A 23,389-nucleotide genomic window follows, 5' to 3' on the forward strand; every position below is an offset into this window, starting at 1 on the left:
CAGAAGCGCTGACGGAGTGTTGCCAGAAGCTGTGTGGGTCCTGCATGCAAATTTTGCTGGTGAACGGAGTTGGCGATCAATCTTGAAAGGTGGTGGTCTGCCGGTTATATAACCGGGAAGCGACTGTCGGAGGATCCAGGTGATTGCGCTAGCCGTCCATTCAATCGTACAAAACCGGTGATCTTTTAGGGGTGATTTGAAGTCAACTCTACGCAGAGCCAAGTTGTTGCTTGAGTAACATGGATGAGCGATTTCAAAGCACCGTCGTATTCGACCGGAGTGATCGATCCAACATTACGAGAAACCCTCGGCAATCGGCAGTTTTTCGTGAAACGTAGACAGTATGACAGTTGCGAGTAATCGCGGATTACTGAATCGTCGAAAGTGATGCTTACGAGTGCAACCGTTTGCCGCTGCGCAGTTGTCTGCTGCTGAATGTCGGTAGCGGAATCAACGGATCTGGCCACGGTTCCGCTCCATTGACCAAGTAGGATGGCCCATGCCACCATAGTACATCGTTCTTGATGTCATCTGGTTGTACCCCACGAGCTATACGATCTGTGGGATTTTCTAAAGTTGGAACGTGCCGCCACTAGGATCCGTGGGTGAGTTTCTGGATCTCCGCCTACTCGGTTGGATACGAATATCTTCCAGGACGACGGTGGAGAACTTATCCAGTGTAAAACAATCGACGAATCTGACCAGCACGTGACCGTATAGTCGAACTTGGTTGTTCTACGGATTATATCAGCCAACTAACTTCCCAGTACGGCTGCACAGAGTTCCAACCGTGGGATGGAATAACCGCATACTGGAGCGACACGTGATTTTTTAATTCGATAAAACTGTGCAACTTGTAGTTCTTTGGACTCTCTGCGAACACCCATCGAGGGACTCGAAGATCACGAACGATGCTGATTTCCGCTCTGAAGGATAGCCACCAAGCTTGCAGTACTTCCGGCAACTCTTCATCCCAATTTAGATTCTCCTGCCACAATCACTGCACGAACATCTTCGCACTGGCTACCACTGGACCGACAAGACCCAAAGGGTCACATAACTTTGACATCTCCGATAATACTATGCGTTTCGTAACGTGTGGCAGTTTTGGGATAAATTCAGGGCAGCCTAGAACACTTTAATGAAATTCAGAAATCTTTTAGGCAGTTTTAAAAACATCAGAATAAGTCTAGACTATTGAAGAAGCTATCAATTAGTGTCGATAATTTATGAGCAATTCCATGAACTGCAGAAAAATCTTGAGAACTTTAGTGAAAATCATCAACTAGGGGAAATGGCTCTAATGTTGGCCTATGGATCTAAGATTGGGCCCATCGCCAAAAATCTGCTATTTATCAATTTTATGTAGATGAACGCGTCATTGGGACGGGGATGTTCATTAACTACGTAGACATATTTTTGGGATTCTTCCCCTCTTCCTGCGTGGACAATTGTCCATACATTTTTTTAATTTGTATGGGCGGTGAATAATTGCCAACCCCCCCTAAACTGTCTACGTAATTTATGAACAGCCCCTAATGGATATTTTTGGTCGCTATTGAAAATTTAGTCGATTGCTGAATTTATGTATGGGTCCAAATTAGGGGCATTTAGCCCGACATTACATCCATTTCCCCTATATTAATTATTTCGTTTTGATTCCAAGAAAATAGCGGAGGCCTAAAGAAGTTTTTGAAATTTAGGAAAAACTTCGAACAGAAGTGCAGAGATCTTCAAAAACATTTCGAGAACTTAAGCAAAGATCTGAGAACTGCAGGAACTTTCACGAACATTTGCAAATTGCAGGAGCATTTCAAAGAAGTTTAGTAAGCTTCAAACATTGGGTGAATTTCAGGTGGAGTTCAGTTCCATTTGGTTCAGAAAATTTGCGGGAAATGTTATGAAGTTCCCAGATTTTCAAAGAACTTCAGAGATGTTGAGAAAAGTTCAGAAGATCATGGAAGTTTATACATTTTTGGATCAGTTCAATTAAATTCAGGGCAGTACAACAAGCTTCATGAGACCTGCAAAAACTTTAGGGAAGATTCGAACAGAGAACCTATAACAGCTCCGTTAACATTAGAGAAATTATTAAAATTTAAAGAAGATTCGAAAACTTCTGCGAAAAGATCCATGGTCGTTAGGAAAATTGAGGAACAGTGGCGTCGCCTCAACCTCAATCTACCTGTGCACCAACTCTCAAAACATAAACAATTATCAAAATATTGCTTGCAATGGATAGATATCGAGTTAACTAGAAGATTAAGTGTATTTTTCAACCGATTCGTGTATGAATATGGCATTAAATCTGTTTTTGAAAGTTGGTGCACAGGTAAAAAGTGAGGTTACGTGACGCCACTAGATGAGAAGTATTGTGAGCATCACGCTAGCTAGCACGCTAGTTTCTCAAAATTCAAAAGTACTTCAAGGTAGATTCATTAATTTCAGGAAATTTTTGGGAACTTTCAAGTAGATCTGAAGATCTCAGAACAGTCCATTCCATATTCAACGGAGATTTCTCAGGAAAATTCACTTGGAATTTTCTCCTCAGCATTCGCTTTGTTTCGCGCCCGAAATAAGAATTATTTTAGAAATTCACTTGGAACGCTTCTCTGAATTCTCCAAATAATATCACCGGAATGAACTTAAAATACTTTTCGCAATTCCATTTAAATATTCCTCAAAATTTCGGTAAATCTTCTTCTTCTTATTCTTCTTCTTCCTCGCATTTCAAGCTTATTGCGTGCTCTTAGTGTTCTAGATACACTTCCACAGTTATTAATTGAGAACTTTCGATGCCTGTACCATTTTTGCATTAGTATAATCGTGTGGCAAATCCAATCATACTTCTATGCCCAGGGAAGTCGAGACAATTTCCAACCCGAAAAATTCCTAGACCGGACCGGGAATCGAACCCAGCCACCTCCAGCATGGTCTTGCTTTGTAGCTGCTCCTTTACCGACTGAGCTAAGGGATGTCCCATCGGTAAATCTATCCTCCGAAGTCCGAATTAAATTTTCTTTGAATTTTCCTAGGAATAACGTTGACAATTTCTTCAGTAAGAAACCCTTTGGAAAGATTCTCTGAATTTTCAATGAATTCATTTTAGATTTCCTTTTGAATCTCACTTATTCCCTTGGAATTTTACTCACATTGAAAGTCTCATAAGATTTCATTTGCATTCCTCCATACAAATTCCTTAGATTTCCTGGCATTCATTTCCGATTTCCTTTGAAGATCTCCTTTATTTATTTGTTACTGAAGATCAATCCACTTTGGTTCTATTACGTTTAATGTGTGACAGAAAATAACAAGGAAAATTGTATGTAGGGGAAAAGTTGGCTTCGGCAATAGCTTAACCTATTACCGTCAGGGGGGTAAACAAAGTCCTAGAGCACTCAAATTTGGCCAATAGTTTCTCTGAAACACAATGTATCCACATGCCAAAATTGAGCTCTCAAGGACGTTATTTACCCCCTGACAATAATAGGTTAAGGTATTGCCGAAGCCAACTTTTCCCCTATGTATTTTAAAATGCATTCGTTTTGCAGCAATCGTCCTGGTCGTTGACGGCCGGGTGTTTGCTCACCTGTCTGCAGAAGTTCGTGTCCAGGCTGTCGAGAGTCCTGTCCAGAATGTTCGTTTGTCGGGGGAAAGAGCGTCAGTTTTGCTCCAATCAAGTTTCCCACAGTGCGACCAGTGTAGGGTTACCATATGGTATCCTAAAGGAGGACATGTCCTCCTTTTTCAATATTTTTTCTGCATCCTCCTTTTGCCCAAAAATGTCCTCCTTTTTTAATCCTTTCATTTTTCCAGTAACATATTCATAAAATTGTTTTCAAAGAGCGTTGTTTGCAGAGATTATTTGTTTAATTATGTCACAACCTCATCTTATCTAGCAAATGTCATTCGATGGTGGAACTAGGGGTTACTACAGCTGTCAACCCCCCTACATTAAGGCTGCGATCCATTTGATGAATTTTAACTTAAATTTGACAGATGGAAAAATTTCAAATAAACCTGATATTCAACCAGGATATTTCAGACAAACCAGGAATCAATTTTGACAAACAATTTCTCGAAAATCGAACGATCGAACATTATAATTTATTTTCGAAGTGTCAGTGAAAATTCATCGAATGATTTAATTTGATAATGTACATGATAAAAGTTGGGATGGGTTTAAGACTGTAAAACTGTAGTTTTCATCCAAATCAGCTAGACTAAATCATTTCCAAGTATCAACAATTAATTATGAAGGCTAGTTTGATGCATTTTTCAGAAGTATAACAAGAAGATTAACTGAATTGGTAACGACTACAAGTTAAGACAATCTCAATATTGAACCTTTGCAAATCTTGATTTTTGTGATAGCGCACATATTATTAAAACGTTTGATAAAAACTCATTGCCCTCCTTTAATGTTAAGAAAAGGAATCATTGTCCTCCCTAATCTCGAAACCTCAAATGAAATGTCCTCCTTTTCAAGTTTTTTGTATGGCAACCCTAGACCAGTGATACGAACACAGAGGATACTTTCAACAAATAGATCTACCTTTCTACTTCACTCCTACGGTACTTCTGTTTTTCACTAAAAACAACTTCTTTTGCTTTAAAATTACACTATTTTATTTCTACTCGTAAAGCACAAATTTCTAAACTTCTTTTCATTTGAAGACAAATCAACTAATTTTTTCACTCTCTGAACAAATTTTCACTCCCGCTTGCTACGATCTTTATTTTGTTGTTGTGGTTACTTACGCTCAGGGGTGGCCTGACGGTTGACGGCGCGACGACTGCGATACCCGAGTAGAAAAGTTCGGACTGGCAGCGTTAGCAACACGTTTCTTTAAAATATCCTTAGTAAGAAAATGATTAAATTCGCTGAGAAATTTAGAGATTCCCTGAGACTAATCCTAAACGAACGACTTCAAGATACGATCTCTGCATTTCAGGAAAAGCGAGTTTCGTAACATTCTACTATTTTAATAATTTTAAAATTAATCAAATTTCATACTCCATCGTGCGACCCCCCGAGAATGCGCTCCCGCTTTTCATATCCATACCCATCACTTTTTATTAGCGATTAAATCAACTGACCAAGATCATAAAAATGGAAACAACCGGATTAAAAGCTCTACTTATCTTAGTTACTCAATCGCAAAATAAATCGATCACTGGGTGTTTTTTCCTCGCAAAAAAATCCAACGCAAAAATCAATCCCTTCGTAAGTAGGTAGTCGCAAATTAACACGACTTCTTTGCTCCTCTGCCCCAATGTTCGCAGGGCAATCAAAAGGGGGATCGTATCCCACCGGCACCGCCAGCGCACGGGTTCGTATGGCCACCGGATACGGTGCCGGGCGTGATCGGCCTGCGGAACCACGGCAACACCTGCTTCATGAATGCCGTCCTCCAGTGTCTCAGCCACACGGACATCCTGGCTGAGTATTTCGTTTTGGATCAATACAAGGTCGGTTTATCTTCACTCGCAAGCGATTCCGAGCGCGATTCCAATCATTTGTTTTCCCTCTTTCAGGCGGATCTAAAGCGACGCAACAAGATCAATGCGAAAAAGTTCGGAACCAAGGGTGAGCTGACGGAACAGTTGGCACTGGTGCTAAAATCCCTCTGGACGTGCAAGGATGCCCCCGAGTACAGTTCCAGTTTCAAGGTAATGTTTCTTCTATCTTCGAGTTCAAACTCACCCAAGAACCGGGAAGAATATTGTGATACCGTCTCGCTTGTAGGCCGTGGTAGACCGATACGGTAGTCAATTCCGGAGCTCGACGCAGCACGATGCGCAGGAATTTCTCTTCTGGTTGCTGGACAAGGTGCACGAGGATCTCAACACCGCTACCAAGCGGAAATACAAAACGATCAAGGTATGCTTAATATATTTATTTTTTTGCTTGGTTAGCGAATTTTTGAGAACATACGAATAGTCTACCGAAGCATGACGCTGCCAATTTTTGTTAGTGAAGAGATGTTAACCAAAACACTTTTCTAGCTTAGGGGCTGCGATGGTGACGTTGGCTTGAAACCGGATCGAGCTGGATTTGTTTCAGTCGCAGGGACAAGCGACTATTTGCTAAATATTCAACAGTCCGGCAGTCACAACAGCTCAATTGACTCCCTCGGCTCATGGTCGACGGTCAGTTATTAATTGACCTCGCTGCGGCCACCGCGTACTGCGTGGTATGTTTCAGTATGGGAACGGTATGTTTGCGAGTGAAACGAAGCATCCTGTTGTGGATACCTATCTGCTTAAAAGAAATGCCCAGCGCAGGAATATATTTGCTCTGGAATGTCTGCATAAATTCAGAAAATGCTCGATGATAACAATAAGATTTATCAGGTTATTCTCAGAATAGCTCATCCAGAATTTGTTAAAACTTCAGAGGGACTTGTAATTCCTCTAGAAATTTGTTCATATATACTTCAAGGCAACGATTTTCAAACCTTCGATGATTGCGCCCTACTTTAACAAATCCCATAAAGTCGCAACCCACGAATATTGAAAACCGATCCTATCACTACTCCGAAAGTATTTAGCTGGAATAGTCAATATTCCCGACTGTTCCTTTGACCAAGGAAAATGCTATAGGGAACAAAGCAAGATGGCCACTAGACTGATGCAAAATTTGACTTTTTCGCTCCACAGTGCTTAAATGGTTTAAAATCGGGTCCTGATTAGCCTCCCAAAGTTACAACTCATTTGGTTAGAAACAGACTTAGGCATTTGAAGTTTACATGTAAATTACTATGGGAAATCTCAACTTTTTGTTCATTGCCTTCTAGTCTTTTTCCATATTGAGCTGCGAAACAGTTCGATAGCCATTCTTATAGAAAGTTTTCTCAGCTACAACTTTGCTGAAGATCGTTTCTATGTAAAACGAGACAGGAAAAAGTTATTAATTATTTAAGAGATTGGTAAGCTTATGACAAGATCAAGCAGCTGCTCTGTAGGCAACACTGTATTTTGCAGTGTGACATAGTAGCCATGATTTTTGTGTCCTATTCAACGCCCCAGAAACACCAATGTTGCCTGCTGAGCAGTTGATTGAGCATGATCATAAGACATCAGCGCATTGAACCATTGATAACTTTCGATCCTTGCATTTGATCAAAAAGTGGTCTTCAGCAAAGTTGTAGCTGGGAAAGTTATTGAAAGCTTTTGAAGCAGACCGATATGGTGAATTAGTAGATAGACATGAACAAAAATCTTGGTTTTACCATAGTAATTCCCATACAAACTTCAAATGGTTTGTGCCATCTCAGTTTCTCACCAAATGGGTTCAAATTTTGAGAGGTTAGTCAGGACCCGGTTTGGAATCGTTTAAGTATTGTGGAGCGAAAATTTCAAATTTTGCATCACTCTAATTACCACCTTATCGAAACTCGAATAAAATTTTGACCATTTCATTTGTGAATGAAATTCAATTTTAATTACACCATTTTATTCAGATTGAATGTAAAATTTGTTTGGTATAAAGATGATAGTTGTTTATCAATGCAAGACCAACATTTGAAAAGGCCTCAACTCCATTTTGTAAACAAACCTTGTAAGGCCATTTTCTCGCGAACCAAAACCTACACATTTGCAAACCAAAATCACAATCGGTTAGAGAAGAATTTCCCCTACCTGTTCATTTTGTTAGTTTGCGTTGGCGTACTTCGGTTCTCAAAAAAATGGCCTTACAAGGTTTGTTTACAAAATGGAGTTGAGGCCTTTTCAATTGTTGGTCTTGAATGGTCAACTATTGAACATTGATCAACATTTTTAGCTGTCAACAACCAATTAAGTGTTTGCTCGCTATGACTATCGAGAGCACAGAGAGACGAGCCGGTACCACTCGATATATTTAATTTTCTTTACTTTTTTTCTATTCATTGGCCTATAACAGCAAAACACAGGAAAAAAGTGCAGCTTATAACGCGAATCTAAATGCTTAAGTAAAGGAAACGTAGGAAATTTGACTGCAGTTATCGTTTGACTGCCGAGTGCTAAAAAGAGGTGTTTGTTGCGTTGTGACAAACGCAACTAACTAAGAGAGTGAGTAACTTTTACTCTACATTTCTAAAAGCGTAGGTTATTCAGCGCATGAGTAACCTACGCTTTTAGAAATTTCTCCATACGAATGAGTGACTCACTCTCTGAATAAGATTAGTTTTCAGTGTAACTTGTCATCTCGGCTAGAAAAAAAAATGATTCAGATGCATAAGGGATGGTCAAGCGCAGTTTGCAGTTTGCAACAAATTCCACGTTTTAACTTGATAGCACGACCTATCGCATGATTGGCCTCACTCACTCAAATTGATTCAAAAGGCTTGCTTAAGCAGTCTACATTCACCGAAAACGAATCTTATTCAGAGAGTGAATCACTTTTACTGATTCGTATGGAGACGTTTCTAAAAGGTTACACATGCGTTGAGTGACCTACGCTTTTAGAATTTTTATCATACGCATCAGTAAAAGTCTAGATGGAGCTGGAATTAGGGTGTAACAGCTTTGGTAAACAATTACTTCTCTCGATGATTTCTAGAATATCAAGGCTCGCCCATGCAAACCAACATCCTCATCGGATAGGGGAAGACTTCCCCTATCCGATGGTTTTGTTGGTTTGCATGGGCGTGCCTTAAAATCCTAGAAACCATCGATAGAAGTCATTGTTTACAAAAACTGTTACGCCCTAATTCCAGCTCTATGTAGAAGTGACTAACTCTCCGAGTTAGTTTAGTTTTCAATGTTTCGACTAGATAAGAGGTTGCTATTTTTAGTAAAGTTATTCAGATGGACAAGACCCATTGTATACTGGCCAGCTCAGATCAGAATTCTCTTTATCTGTCAGCGCTTATGTACCATTTGACTTCTGATTGATTGCTTTCACTTGACTACTCTGTTACATTGAAGCTTGCTGTGTTTGAAAAAGTTGTTCAGAATGTTATTGTTACGTTCCAACTGGAATTATGCGTCTATCTTAGGCATTAATATTATTCGTCGTTACGTGTGAAATGGTGGCTACGCAAAGTACAATTTTTTTTTTGTCAATCCTTCGTTCGAACCGTTCGTACCATACAAATAAAAAATGTTGTATAGTTCAATACAACATATGGATTAATATCTCACGATATACGCAATTTGCGTGGCAATCGTTTTTCGAAAGTAAAGAGGACAAAGAATAATTAAAGTTATGAAAACTATAACTAGAACTATTAAATGCTCAAAAAATGAAGAAACATTCTAGAAGACATCAAAATGCTACACTCAATAGTTTCGTCCCACAGTTGCAAAATTTCTGATTTTTTTTTTTTTCTTTGGTTTGTTTTCCGTCGATCTTGTTTTCCGTGCTGAGCACCAATGCTACCGACGCGCCAGGAAGGCAGCTCCCACACCTGGACCCTACACTCCAAAAAATATGCACGTCCGATCTACGTGAAAACATAGGTAGCTTTCGTCCATACTACTTTTCACGTAACATTTACGTTAATGTCATGTAGCCAAAAATATTCCCATTTAGTGTTGAAACACCCTCCAAAGGCGCGGCCCTTTGTCAGTCAAAATTGGATTCCTTAGCAACAAAATTAAGGAATGACGCCGATAATGACCATCCATCAGAACCCTAGTCTTAATCACTTCAAACTAGGGAACAACGAATAGAAGATAAGGAATCACATAGATGAAGACTAACTAACTATTTTTTTCCTTGTTTCAAGATCATCCTCGGTGGACAAAGCCGAGTCTTGTCGCTATCAACAAGGCATAAAAAAGTAAAGGACTTAGATGTGTTCCTTGGATTACTGAAAAATCCTATTCCCCTAGTTTGAAGTAGTCAGGACTAGGAATCGGTGGTAGATCTTAAGCGCTGGCCAGACTGAGCCGTTATAATATGTTATAACGGTTGTCAAATAATTGCAACACAGAAACCATCATCAAGATAGTGCTATAACATGTTATAACTCTGCAGTCTGAACGTACTATTACATCTCGTAACGTATCACGAAAAGGTGATCTACCCACGTTACGGGGCAAAACAACTCTCAACTCTCGTTAGCAGTGATGGAATAATCCTCACTCAAATGATTTTTTTTTCGGTCTCAAGAGGTCCCATGTAAAATTGTAGCCACGAATTGGCTCAACACAATAATGATTCCGTTACACATCGTTTTCTTAGAAAGAGAAAACATAGTTTGCTACCTCTCTTTACTCTTCATAGGATGGCAGACACGAAGTTACTGCTGCCAGCAGTGATGGAAGTTTCGCTTCGTGTTCGGATGCACAGCAAAAATCCTGAAGCTCAAACTCACCACAGTTTGGTGAGAATTGTGGCTGGTGAGTTTTGTTAGCATGATATCAGAGCTACCCTATCACAGCTTTTAATATCAACCGCTTGTTATTTGCTGGTTGATTTTTGCTTAAAATAATCAAATGAGATTATGCTCATTGGTGAGATTTTATCTTTTGATATTTTCCCAACACTGCTCGTGAGAATTCACTTTAATTTCTCTTCATAATTATCTTTGACATTCATTTGAAATATGCTTCAGAAATCTCTTGGTTTGCCCTTTTGAATTTAGAAAGTGTTATCCTTGGAATTTACTCCAGAATTGCAAGGGAACTTTCCTGAGAATTCATTTGAAATTCTTCTCAAAATTCCATCAAGCTTCCTAATGCATTAGGAAAAGTTTACGCAGTGTTTCCAAGCACTAGCAAGGTTCAGAGAATTTCTTGACATTTTCTTGGAATTCACTTTGAACTCTCCTTCGAAACTTCTTCAAAATATGCTGGTACTTATACAAAAGGGATGGTAGCAGGCCACTTTTTGGTGACTTGGTGAGTCACCAAACAGGCACTTTATTGATAAAAAAATCACTAAAATCACTATTCTTTAAAATTTAGTCACTAAAGTCACTTTTTTACGACCAATATTGAGAGTAAAAAAAATTACTTTAAAAACTCACATCAAATCACAACTTAATTTGGTAACAAATTTGCGTTAGAAAGATTAATTTAAAACCCATGTGTAAAGTCTGACAAGAACAGTTGCGAACAGATGGAAACGTTAACTGGTGACTGAATCACTAATATTTTGATTTTTTTAAATTCGAAATTGTCATAGACCTATCATAAATTTTCAGAGGTTTCGAAAAAAGTTCTAGATTCTTCTCGGGAGTTAGCAAGTAAATGTTACTTGATTTTGTAGTAATGATTAAGCAAACTGGTGATAGACATTAAATGAATGAGAGCACTGAATTCTAGGGAAATTCATTAATTTACATTAATACATATAAAAGCCCAGCGTCCTTCCGTAATACACCCAGACAATTGAAACAGACGCAGAAGTTAGGCCAAAGGTCACAGATAACAGGCCATAAAATAGTTTTTATTTTTGAAATATTTTTTTTTCATTTTTAATATTTTTTTTATTATTAATATTTTTAAGTTTTTAATATTTTTTTTTATTTTTAATATTTTTTTTTATGTTAAAATTTTTTGTTTCATTTATTTTTTTTTTATTTTAATATTTGTTTTATTTTTAATTTTTTTTTTATTTTTTATATTTTTTTTAATTTTTTAATTTTTTTATTTTTTTTTTTTTTGACAGTCAAAATATTTAAAACGCGTTTTTCTGGCCGTAGCTCAATGGTAGCCTTATTAAGTGTCCAGGATCACACTGGCCATACCCGGACATGATCCGGGTCCGACGGGGAAGTGATCAGAATATGAATTGAATTAAAACCCATCATGCGACAGATCAAATCAGTGTAGGAACGTTTAAAGCCTACTTTGGAGTAAAAATCATAAAAATTCTTTTTCCTGGCCGTAGGAACGTTTTTTTTTGTTTTTGATGCGAAGTACCACAGGTTTCATTCGTCCACAGCACAATAAATCGCCACCATCATTTGTATATTTGATATTGAACATTAACCTCGGAAACTATTTGCATATCAAGCGAAAACGTAGTCCTGTATTGTCGCGAAGCGTTATGGTTCTGAGATGCTCGATGACCCTGGAGGGATCGTTTTTGTTTACTGAGCAGAAAATCATGGGTTTAATCCCAAGCTCTCCATCATGACTCTTAAAATTCATTATCACTAAACAAAATTAATATGTTCTTTCGATAGCCGGCTATCGAGAGATTAAATAAACAACAAATAAACAATACATACTTTTGGTTGCATCGCCAACTTGAGGTGAATCCTAACCGAATACCCTACCCAACCCTCCAACTCCGTAGCACTTATGAGGGTGTCGCTAAGTCGGTGTTAAGTAAGTACTACATCAACATTTCCTTCCCTATCCCTAGTTATGGTAAAGATGGGCGTGGCCGGGAATAGCGACAGTCATGCTTCTGTTACTCTTGATTAGATTGGAACCAATGTTTACTCCTCAGCATTATTCCTGAAAGTAGTCTAACTGAGAATTTCAGAAGAGACGTGAGTGTCGCTAGTATCCAATCTACGAAGTATATCATAACAACGCTAACGCTAACGCTAACGAAGTACCATAGGTTTCATTCGCAAATTACGTAACGCTTAAATTGGTTATTTTTTATCCCGTCCCCCCCCCCTTCGAAACAAATTTTGTATTGGAAGTCTAAAATTTTGTATGGACCACAACACTCTGGCAGACCCAATCGCAATTTTTGGCCATAGAAACGCTTTTTTTTCGTGTCTTTCGGTTTTTTTTTTAAATTAAAATCTTTAAACCGTGATTTATGGCCTTAGAATTTTAGGTCTCAAAATGTTGCGTGACAGAAAAAAATGCTTCGTGGATGAAAAATGTAAAGATGAGCAGGTTTTGTGAAAAGATGCCGAACTTATGAAAAGTCATAACACATATATTTATTAACGAATTTCAAAAGTTCTGGTGCTGATGAAAAATACAAATTATAACTTTCCAAAGCATTTGAAATTTCTCACCAAATTGTTGAGTAATGATTGCAAGTTTGCCGTTCGACGGTTCAGTAGGAGTTTTTTTTTTCCATCTTTAATTAATTAGATTTCTCTTAACATCGATGCAATGCCTTTCGAAAAAGGTTTTTGCAGCGTTTAAAGCGAATAATTGCTCCATAAATGAGAAACGCTCAATTACCCCGTAGCCCTCAGATTTATTGTCCTGCCCATGTTTTTTTTAGTTAGAGGAGCGTAGCGACGGGCAAGCTTCCTCTAGATGCTTCTAACAAAAGCTTTCAAAATAAAATTCTATTGGTTTGATCATCACTATGCTCCTCTATTTCATAAAAACATGAATAGGACAATTAATCTGAAGGCAACGTAGTTTATGGAGCATTTCAGCAAGTTTATGGAACGATTATTCGCTAACAAAACAAGCTACAACGGGCGCCACGGCGTCCACGAACCAACTAGTTGTTTAATAATTGGCACTGATGATTTCGAAGTTGACGTTCATTAACCGTTTAGTAGTACCAACCGGTGGAAACTAACGACAGTCTTGAAAACTGTCACCGTAGAAGTCACTAAATAACTGATCATAGCCACCCATTTTTTTATTTTATCACTCTCGAATCGGACGCTCACTCAAGCAACGTACCTAGTTGCTTTTGTTGACAATGAAAGTTGGTCACTCACCGCTCCACTCAATCAGTCGTGCTGTTTACACTCTTCTTCAGCAATTTTTCTATCAATCAGTATTGTTGACATTCGTTTACCTATCGTTGATGATAATCGTGACATTCATTTTTCCTATAGTAGCCTCCTGTTCTAGCGCACAGTTTTTGTGACCTTCCCACGAAGAAACTGAAGAAAAAAGTATATTTCATTGAATAATATCACCTGAAGGAATCTGCTTTTTCAACGGTTGCTAGAAAAAGTTACCGTAAAACGGGGTGTTTTTGATCGCAGGGGAGACTTTGATCAGGTCGTGCAGCACTGAGCTGCTCAGGCATCAAACTTATCCCTATGCATTATCCATTATCCAATCTATCATTGGATATTATCCGTATCCTATCCGGATAATTTTAAAATGGATAATATTCGAGTAAAATTATCCGGATAGAAAAGTTGTAAAATTATCCGTATAGAAAAAAAAGTGGATAGGGATAATATCCATTATTTTTCTATCCGGATAGTATCCGGAGTACTCCGATTAGCTTATGTTTAGAATATGGATGTTTGATATCAAATATGTACCCAAAAATGTACGGCCATTGGGTTCAGAAAAAAGTGGTAAATACCCTAAAATATAGGAATTTCCGGAACGGGGACGACGTGTCGATACCGAAAATCAATGCCTGACGTCTGGTTTCAACAAGATTCAAACACCCTACAATATGGATATTTTCGGATAAGAGACGACGTGTAGAGGCTGAAAATCGATGTCCGATTGAAGTCCAGGATGGTGGCCATTGGTTTATAAAAACCTGTGAAATATCCTACAATATGGGTATTATCGGAACGGGGACGACGCGTGAAGGCCGAAAATCGATGTTTGACGCCATTTTGGAATGCAAGATGGTGGCCACCTTTTTTAGAAAAAGTGTAAAATGGTCGCCATCCTGAATTTCAAATAGGCGTATGACATCAATTTTCGGCATCTACCCGTCGTCCCCGTTGGATATGAAAAGGGCGTTGGACATCAAATTTCGGCATCTACACGTCGTTCCGTTCCAAAAATACCCGGGTAAGGTATTTGTCAGTTTTTCTGGACCCAATCGCTGCCATATTGGATTCCAAAGTGGCGTCAGATGTCAATTTCCGGCCTAAAGACATCACCCCAATTCCAAAAATACCCAATATTGATGGGTATTTGATAGTATTTCTTACTTTTCAAGAAACCGGAAGCTGCCATCTTGGATTTCAAAATACATAATATTACATACATATACATATTATTTGATATCAAACATCCCTATTCTAAACATAAACTGTTCGGAGTGCTTCGGATAGTAACCGGATAGGAAAATAATGGATAATATCCAAGTTAAAATTATCCGGATAATTTTTTACTTGGATATTATCCGAAGGGAAAGAAATGTGCATAGGAATAGACTACGTTTTCCTATGTTGTAGCCTGTTGTTCCATAGAATGATAACAACAGCATCGGATTGGTCAGTGACATTAGTCAGCGAGTACTGTGCCAAGTTGCCGAGCGTCACAACTTAACTCCCCCCGCTGTGGCCAGGTGCCAAAGCCGTGCGGAACGGGCATGCATTTTACTAATGCACCATACGAATGCCCATAAATGCATCACTAAAGGGCTTAGAAAAAGTGGAAGGTCCCACCATCATTGTGCATGGCATCATTGCCATAGTTTTAATTTTCAATACTTTACTAACGCATCTGTTCAATTTCAGCTTAAATTTTACTCGTCAGCATAAAGCAAAGAAAGAATCGTTTCACTTTTTACGACAATCATAACAAAACCAATAATTGACAGCTATTTATTTCTACCTATATATGTGATACACAGGTTCCACTTTTGCTCAGAAGAGGCGTTGTCGTTACTGTCTCCTGATTTTTGGCAGAGGTGCCAGTCTTCTTGATTTGTAGTCTTCGGTTTTAGTCACTTAGAATTCTCCTTCGAATGCTTAAATTCTTTCTCATTTGCTTTGGATTTCTCTGAAAAACTACCTAGGAACTCTGGACTTCGCTTTAAATTCTTCGTACAAATTTCTTGAAATACTTCTCCAAATTACCTGGAACTTCTAGTCAAATGTCGTTTGAATTCTCCGCAGAATCCTTTAAAATTCTCCTCAAACCCAATTTGACATTCTCATCAACATTCTTCAGACAATACTTCAAAGTGTTAAAATGTTATCCAAATCCAAGAGTACAGATTTTTTATAAATCAGATATCTTGAAAATTACGCCGTATTTGAAATTTTACATTTTTCCAAAGACTAAAATTTTGAAATATTCAATATTGTAAAAATCTAGCATAACCTCTTAAAAAATTTCTTATATAATCTTCAAAAAATATAATCTTAATCCGAAGTCTCCTCAGATAGACTTCTAAGGTTCTCAAACATTAGTAGATCCAAACAGGTTTTAACAGTATGAATTTATAATGCACCACCAGGCATGGAAAATCATTTACATTCATATCATACATTCATTTACATTCATTTGCCTCTAACTTTTTTCATCAACAGCATCCCGCAAAATGATGTATAGAGCTTTTGTAGTTTATGTTATTAGCTACAATTGTTGTTCATAACTCAAATCTGTATATCTTATGCATCACGAACTAGAGCGGGCAGAACTTGTTACTGTTTTTCAGTGAATGTTAAATACATTCACTGAAAAACGGTAGTGGCTTCTGTTCGCTCTGGTTCGTCATACATCAGAGATACGGATTGGACTTGTTAACAAAAGTTGTAGTTGATAACAATACCTACAAAATCTATATACATCATTTTGCGGAATGCTATTGATTAAAAAAGTTAGAGGCAAATGAATGTAAATGAATGCACGAAATGAATGTAAATTTTTTTTTTTTTTTTTTTTTTTTTTTTTTTTTTTTTTTAACTCTTTATTTGTTTCAAATTCAAAATAAATTACATTTCATTTTAACCTAGGTGCTCCAGTTACTGCAGTAACTTACCAGCCTTAATTGTTATGATATATATCTAAGTGTTTTTACATTGTTCATGTCTTGGCAATTCAGTATTTTAAACAGGTTTTTTAACCTGCATGTCAGTATAACAATTGATATCATAAAACTAAACACTAAAACTAAATCTTATCTAAGTATAAAGGGAATTAATCGTTGCAATTGAGGATTGCAACGATTTTTGCCTGAAATTATTAATTATTTTGTTGGACATTTGTGCTAAAGTCTCAACATTCGAAATTCTATGCACTTCGGTTGTACTGTACCAGGGAGGCAACTTCAAAATCATTTTCAGAATTTTGTTCTGAATCCTTTGAAGTGCTTTTTTCCTGGTAGTGCAGCAACTAGACCATATTGGTACAGCGTAAAGCATGGCCGGTCTAAAAACTTGTTTAAATATTAGAAGTTTATTCGTCAGGCAAAGTTTGGATTTCCTGTTTATAAGAGGATACAAACATTTAATATATTTGTTACATTTGGCTTGAATGCCCTCAATGTGATCTTTAAAAGTTAATTTTTGGTCAAGTATTAATCCAAGATATTTCACTTGGTTTGACCAGGAAATTGGAACTCCGTTCATATTGACTATGTGACTACTACTAGGTTTCAAAAACGAAGCTCTAGGCTTATGTGGAAATATTATAAGTTGAGTTTTGGAAGCGTTGGGAGAAATCTTCCATTTTTGTAAATAAGAAGAGAAAATATCTAAACTTTTCTGCAGTCTGCTGCAAATAACACGAAGACTTCTTCCTTTAGCGGAAATGCCTGTGTCATCAGCGAACAAAGATTTGTGGCAACCCTGAGGCAAATCAGGGAGGTCCGAAGTGAAAATGTTATACAATATAGGCCCAAGAATGCTACCCTGAGGAACTCCTGCCCTAACAGGTAGTCGATTAGATTTGGAATTTTGATAATTTACTTGAAGAGTTCTGTCAGTTAAATAATTTTGAACTAATTTCATAATATAAAGTGGAAAATTAAACTTTTTCAATTTAGCAATCAAACCTTCATGCCAAACACTGTCGAATGCTTTTTCTATGTCTAGAAGAGCAACTCCAGTTGAGTGGCCTTCAGATTTGTTTGAACGAATTAAATTGTTAACTCTTAAGAGTTGATGAGTAGTTGAATGCCCATGGCGAAATCCAAACTGCTCATCTGCAAAAATTGATTTCGTATTGATGTGAAGCATCATTCTATTCAAAATTATCTTTTCAAAAAGTTTACTTATTGAAGAAAGCAAACTTATTGGACGGTAGCTAGAAGCTTCAGCTGGATTTTTATCCGGCTTCAAAATTGGAACAACTTTTGCATTTTTCCATTTATCAGGAAAGTATGCCAAATGGAAACATCTGTTAAATAATTTTACCAAGAAAGACAAGGTACTCTCTGGGAGTTTTTTGATGAGGATATAGAAAATTCCATCATCACCTGGAGCTTTCATATTTTGAAATTTTTTAGTTATAGACCTTACTTCGTCCAAATCAGTCCCCCAGGAATCATCAAAAATATTTTCCCGAGAGAAAATATTCAGAAAATCCCGAGCAACCTGATTCTCAATAGGACTAGTAAGACCCAAACTGAAATTATGGGAACTCTCGAATTGCTTAGCAAGTTTCTGAGCTTTTTCCAAATTTGTGATCAAAATTTTACCACCTTCTTTAAGCGCTGGAATAGGCTTTTGAGGTTTTTTCAAAATTTTTGTGAGTTTCCAAAAGGGTTTGGAACTCGGTTCTAATTTAGAAATATTATTTTCAAAAGTTTTGTTCCTCAGGGCAGAGAATCGCTTTTTAATTTGTTTTTGCAAATCCCGCCAGATAACTTTCATGGCAGGATCGCGTGTTCTTTGATATTGTCTCCTACGGACATTTTTAAGACGGATCAAGAGCTGAAGATCATCGTCTATTATAATTGAATCGAATTTAACCTCGCATTTTGGTACTGAGGCAGCTCTTGCTTCAACTATAGAAGTAGTCAGAGATTCAAGAGCATAATTAATTTCATCTTTGGTTTGCAAAGGAATGTTTGGATCGAAGTTATATTCCATAAATGTTCGATACTGCTCCCAATCAGCTCTATGGTAATTGAAAGTAGAGCTGTTGGGATTACAAATTATTTCTTGGGATATTTCAAAAGTTACTGGAAGGTGATCAGAACCGAAGTCAGCATGGGTAACCAATTGGCTACAAAGTTGACATGAATCAGTTAAGACCAAATCAATAGTGGAGGGATTTCTTGCAGAAGAAAAGCATGTTGGGCTGTTTGGATATTGAATAGTGTAATAACCTGCAGAACAATCATCAAACAGAATATTACCATTGGAATTGCTTTGAGCATTATTCCATGAGCGGTGTTTTGCATTAAAATCACCAATAATGAAGAATTTAGACCTATGACGGGTAAGTTTCTGGAGGTCACCCTTGAGAAAATTCTTTTGCTGGCCTACGCATTGGAATGGCAAATAGGCAGCTATAAACGTAAGTTGTCCAAATTTTGTTTCAACAGAAACCCCCAAAGTTTCAAAAACTTTGGTTTCAAATGAAGAAAGAATTTTATGTTTGATTCGTCTATGAATAATGATGGCAACGCCACCACAGGGTCCATCAAGACGATCATTTCTATAAATCAAGTAATTTGCGTCCTTCTTAACCTTATGGGCAGGTTTAAGGAACGTTTCAGTTATAACGGCAATATGCACGTTATGAACTCTTAAAAAGTTAAATAGCTCGTCTTCATTATCTTTAAGAGATCGAGCATTCCAATTTACAATATTTAATGCTTTAAAATCCATTACTGAATTTTAAAGTCATGACAATATTATTTGCAAATTTTACTCCAGTTTGAATAGCATCAAACATGGAGTTAGATTTAAGCATATCAGAAATCATGTCAATTAATGAATTCTGTAAAAATTCCATTTTGGGGGCAGTAATGCTTCCTAAGTCAAAATTGTCAAAATTTCCATTAGAACGTTGGTTAGTATTTTGATTTCTACCCGCTGCAATAGCAGCATAGGTAGCTCCATTAACTCGCTGAACATTGTTAGCAGCGAGGGGAGTAGGTACAGATGAAACATTTGAAGCAGGGGTGATATTTGTACCTACGGGTACGAATGTAGAATTTGTTCCTCGCTGACCGTTGTTAACAGCAGAGGAATTTGTACCTGGTCGGAAACGTGGAGCGTTTCCTACCTGTCGGTTAGAACGAGATTGTAGGATCGCTTTGCGAGTCTTACATTCCCAAAAATTGGATTTGTGATTCTCACCACAATTTGAACATTTAAATTTCTTAGGATCTTCCTTCACAGGACAGTCGTCCTTTGCGTGAGAGGAATCACCACAATTCATGCATTTAGCTGGCATGTAGCAATTTTTAGTTCCGTGACCCCATCCCTGGCACTTACGGCACTGGGTGAGGTTTTGGAAATTTCCTCCAGTTTTCCTGAAGTGTTCCCACTTCACTCGGACATGGAGCATAAGGCTAGCTTTTTCTAAGGCCTTAAGGTTGTTTAGTTCACTAGACTTGAAGTGAACTAAATAAAAATCATTAGAAATCCCGTTGCGCGAATCGCCAGGACGGGATTTCATTTTCATTTTGATTACTTGGAGTGGCACAACTCCAAGTAATTTTGCCAGTTCATCTTTGATCTGATCCAGGGATTCACCACTGGGCAGTCCTTTCATGACAACCTTGAACACACGTTCAGTTTTGGTGTCGTAAGTAAAAAATTTGTGCTTCTTCTCAGTAAGATACTTGAGAAGACATTTAAATCCGTCCAAGGTTTCAGCCAATACACGGCATTCACCCCGACGTCCAATTTGTAGTGAAAACTTAACTTTCACGAAATTCAAAAGTTCCATGCGAAGAGCATGGAAATCGGTAGTGGTTATCACAATAGGGGGAATCTTTTCCTTCTTGGCATTAAGCCGGGAAAGTTTACTAGAATTTTTCTTGGATGATGGATCATTCTCATCATCCGTGAGCAAATCAAATTGATTACTCAAATTAATTTCTTCAGAAGGGGGGTCAAGAGTTTGCCCCTTTCTTTTGCGTTTAGGCGCCATTGCGGCAGTAAATGTTTTATCCAAATCGACTTCCAAGCAGATTACTATAAGAATCTGAAGGATCGAAGAGGAATTTTCCAAATCGATATCCAAGAAGGATTACCTCGGGTAGGGTCCAAACAAGGATCGAAAAGGAATAAGAGGAGTTGAACAAGGTAGAAAATTTTTACAGGTTGAGCACTGAAAAGTGCTGTTTAAATTTGTTGTAGCTTTAGGTAGTAGTAACACTTCCTTAAGCAAAAAGCAAATAGATCCGCACGGCAAGAGAGCACGATGCGGACTAAATGAATGTAAATGATTTTCCATGCCTGTGCACCACCAATGTTAACGTTTTTTTTCCCAATTGCAGAACAACTACGGCCGCTCGGACGAAGCAATCGCCGCCGAAACGCTGGCCAACCACATCCGCTGCAACAACTCGTTCGTGCAGGCCGTCTTTCAGGCCCAGTTCCGCTCCTCGCTGACGTGTCCCCGGTGCCATAAGCAGAGCAATACCTTCGATCCGTTCCACTGCATCTCGGTTCAGCTGCCGCAGTTGACGCTGCTGCCGGTGTTTGTGCGAGTGATTTACGCCTCGCAGCAACCGAAACAGGTTCAGCTGGGTCTGGGCGTTCCGCACGGGTCACCGGTGATGGTGCTGAGGGAGCAGCTGCACGCGGACACCGGTATTGCCGTCGACCGGATGATACTGGCCGAGGTGTCCGAGGGGGGCTTCAATAGGGTGTACTGTGATTCGCATTTGGTGTCGTCGATCGGAGACGACGGGTCGGTGTACTGCATCGAAAGCCCTCCGGTGGCGGAAGGAATGACTCAAATAGTGCTGTGTATTAGTAATGCCCGGAGGGACGTCGGGAGCGGAGAGGTTCGCCGGTTTGGGACACCGTTCTGTATAGTGGTCAATAGGGATATTTCGTATGTGGAGATGCAGAAGTTGCTGTTGAAAGAGATGGCGAGTATTTTAAAATCGGAAGTATTTGCGTTTAGTACGCCGTTGCAGGAGATGTTCAAGATGCGGTTGCAGGATCCCTCGTGCGATGCAGATGCCTATTTGGAGTCCAACGTCGAACATCCGCTGTTTACGGAGATGATTGATTTGGCTCTATCGGTTCTACCAACGGATGCTGGTCCGGCACACGTGAAGCTGCTGATTGAGTGGACTAATCCGGAACGGTTCTTTAGCGATATGACAGATCCTTTTGTAGAGCACGAAAGTGTTGGCCAGATGAAGGAGAAAATCCCGGCCAGTTCGGCATTAACTTTGGAGCAGTGCCTGGAGCATTACACCAAAGCGGAAACGCTGAGTGCGGAGGACGCTTGGCGGTGTCCCCACTGTCAGAAGTACCTTCCGGTGGTGAAAACATTGGGACTATGGTCGCTTCCGGACATTATGGTGATCCATTTCAAACGGTTCCGACAGCAGCAATTGCGTGGACCTCAGGCGGCCAAATTGACCACATTGGTCAAGTTTCCTCTGAATGGTTTCGATATGTCACCCCACTTAGCAAGGGATCCCAGTGCGGAAGCCTCCTCCACCACCGGAACCGATGACAATTGGAGTCCCTGGCGGAGAACCACCAATCGATATACGAAACATTCCTCAAACCATTACAATCAACATCACTTGCAGATGGATAATCGGTACGATTTGTACGCAGTTTGCTACCACCAGGGGGACACTCTGGAAACTGGACACTACACAGCTGCCTGTAAGAATCCTTACGATCACCAGTGGTACAAGTTTGATGACCAACGTGTGGCACAGGTTCCGAGTGATCGCATCCAAGAGGAGATCGTCAACAATGAGGCTTACATACTATTCTACCAAAGACGCAAAATCGATGGATCGGAATGTTCCGGAACGAGTTCTAGCTCCGGTAATGATCACTGGGTGTCTAGGATAGCAGCGGCCCCGTTGGGAGTGACCCATGAATCCAAGCCAAAAGTAAATCCGCCGAAATCAGCTCCTCCTGCTGGCGTTGCCGCCACTACTAATACTATTACTACAAAGTCTATTACCGCTATAGCGGACGTTCCGGTTGTCCCGAAAAAGGCCGAAATCGAGGAAACCACCACCATACATTCCGAGAGTGAAAGTGAAGCGAGCGAAATCAAGGTCCCGAAAGAGCCGAACATTGACTCTGATGAGACGGTACAAACAACTGTCGTTCAAGCAGAAGTGGAAACGCAGAATATCAACGAAGAATCTATCGAGACACCACCGGAAAAGTCTCCCTCTATCACCGAAGAAATTGCCAAACCACTTCCCGAAGTGGAGACCCCTGACGAAGATTCTTCGAAAGAGGGTTCCATCAAAACCCTAACCGATGAGCCTTCGTCGCCGGAACTGCGAAAATCCACAGATCCAACGACCTCGGACCAATCGGACGACACGAGCGATACCAAGTCGCCCGATTCGAGCAGTCGATTCTCGTTGCCAACAGCGCACTCGCATTTCCCGGAGATCCTCTGGAGCCACCACCATCGACCGTCGTCGTTTACGGCCTACAAGTCCGGCTACGATCCGGACGCGGTGTCGATGATTCGGGGGGCAAACACGTGCAGCAAGGACACCTTGTTGTTCATCGACCAGCAGTCGCACGCGGCCGGATTGGATCGGGTAATGATGAACGACGAGGACGATTCGGACGATATGCTGAGCAACAGTCGGGCGCTGTGGGTAAGTTTGTGGTAGCTTAGATTGCTTATCACTACTGTTCGTTGCGAGACAAAAGTCAATCGGGTCACAAGTGAT

At 39.3% G+C, this 23,389-nt stretch overlaps 2 protein-coding genes across 2 annotated transcripts in view; one reads left to right on the plus strand and one right to left on the minus strand.

Annotated features, from left to right (window-relative positions):
* Nucleotides 1–23,389, minus strand: part of Xxylt (Xyloside xylosyltransferase) — a 302,336-nt gene that overhangs the window by 126,777 nt on the left and 152,170 nt on the right. The gene's annotated exons all lie outside the window — the stretch shown is intronic.
* Nucleotides 1–23,389, plus strand: part of Usp15-31 (Ubiquitin specific protease 15/31) — a 32,657-nt gene that overhangs the window by 8,168 nt on the left and 1,100 nt on the right. The window contains exons 2-5 of the mRNA XM_065236833.1: nucleotides 5,287–5,472; nucleotides 5,539–5,673; nucleotides 5,750–5,884; nucleotides 20,987–23,314. Coding sequence (XP_065092905.1) covers nucleotides 5,287–5,472; nucleotides 5,539–5,673; nucleotides 5,750–5,884; nucleotides 20,987–23,314 — 2,784 coding nt within the window. The remainder of the gene's footprint in view (nucleotides 1–5,286; nucleotides 5,473–5,538; nucleotides 5,674–5,749; nucleotides 5,885–20,986; nucleotides 23,315–23,389) is intronic.

This window comes from Ochlerotatus camptorhynchus, unplaced genomic scaffold, assembly GCF_037179485.1.
Source record: "Ochlerotatus camptorhynchus isolate MF236.1 unplaced genomic scaffold, CSIRO-AGI_Acam_v1.1 ptg000577l, whole genome shotgun sequence".
In the NCBI taxonomy this organism is placed as follows: domain Eukaryota; kingdom Metazoa; phylum Arthropoda; class Insecta; order Diptera; family Culicidae; genus Ochlerotatus; species Ochlerotatus camptorhynchus.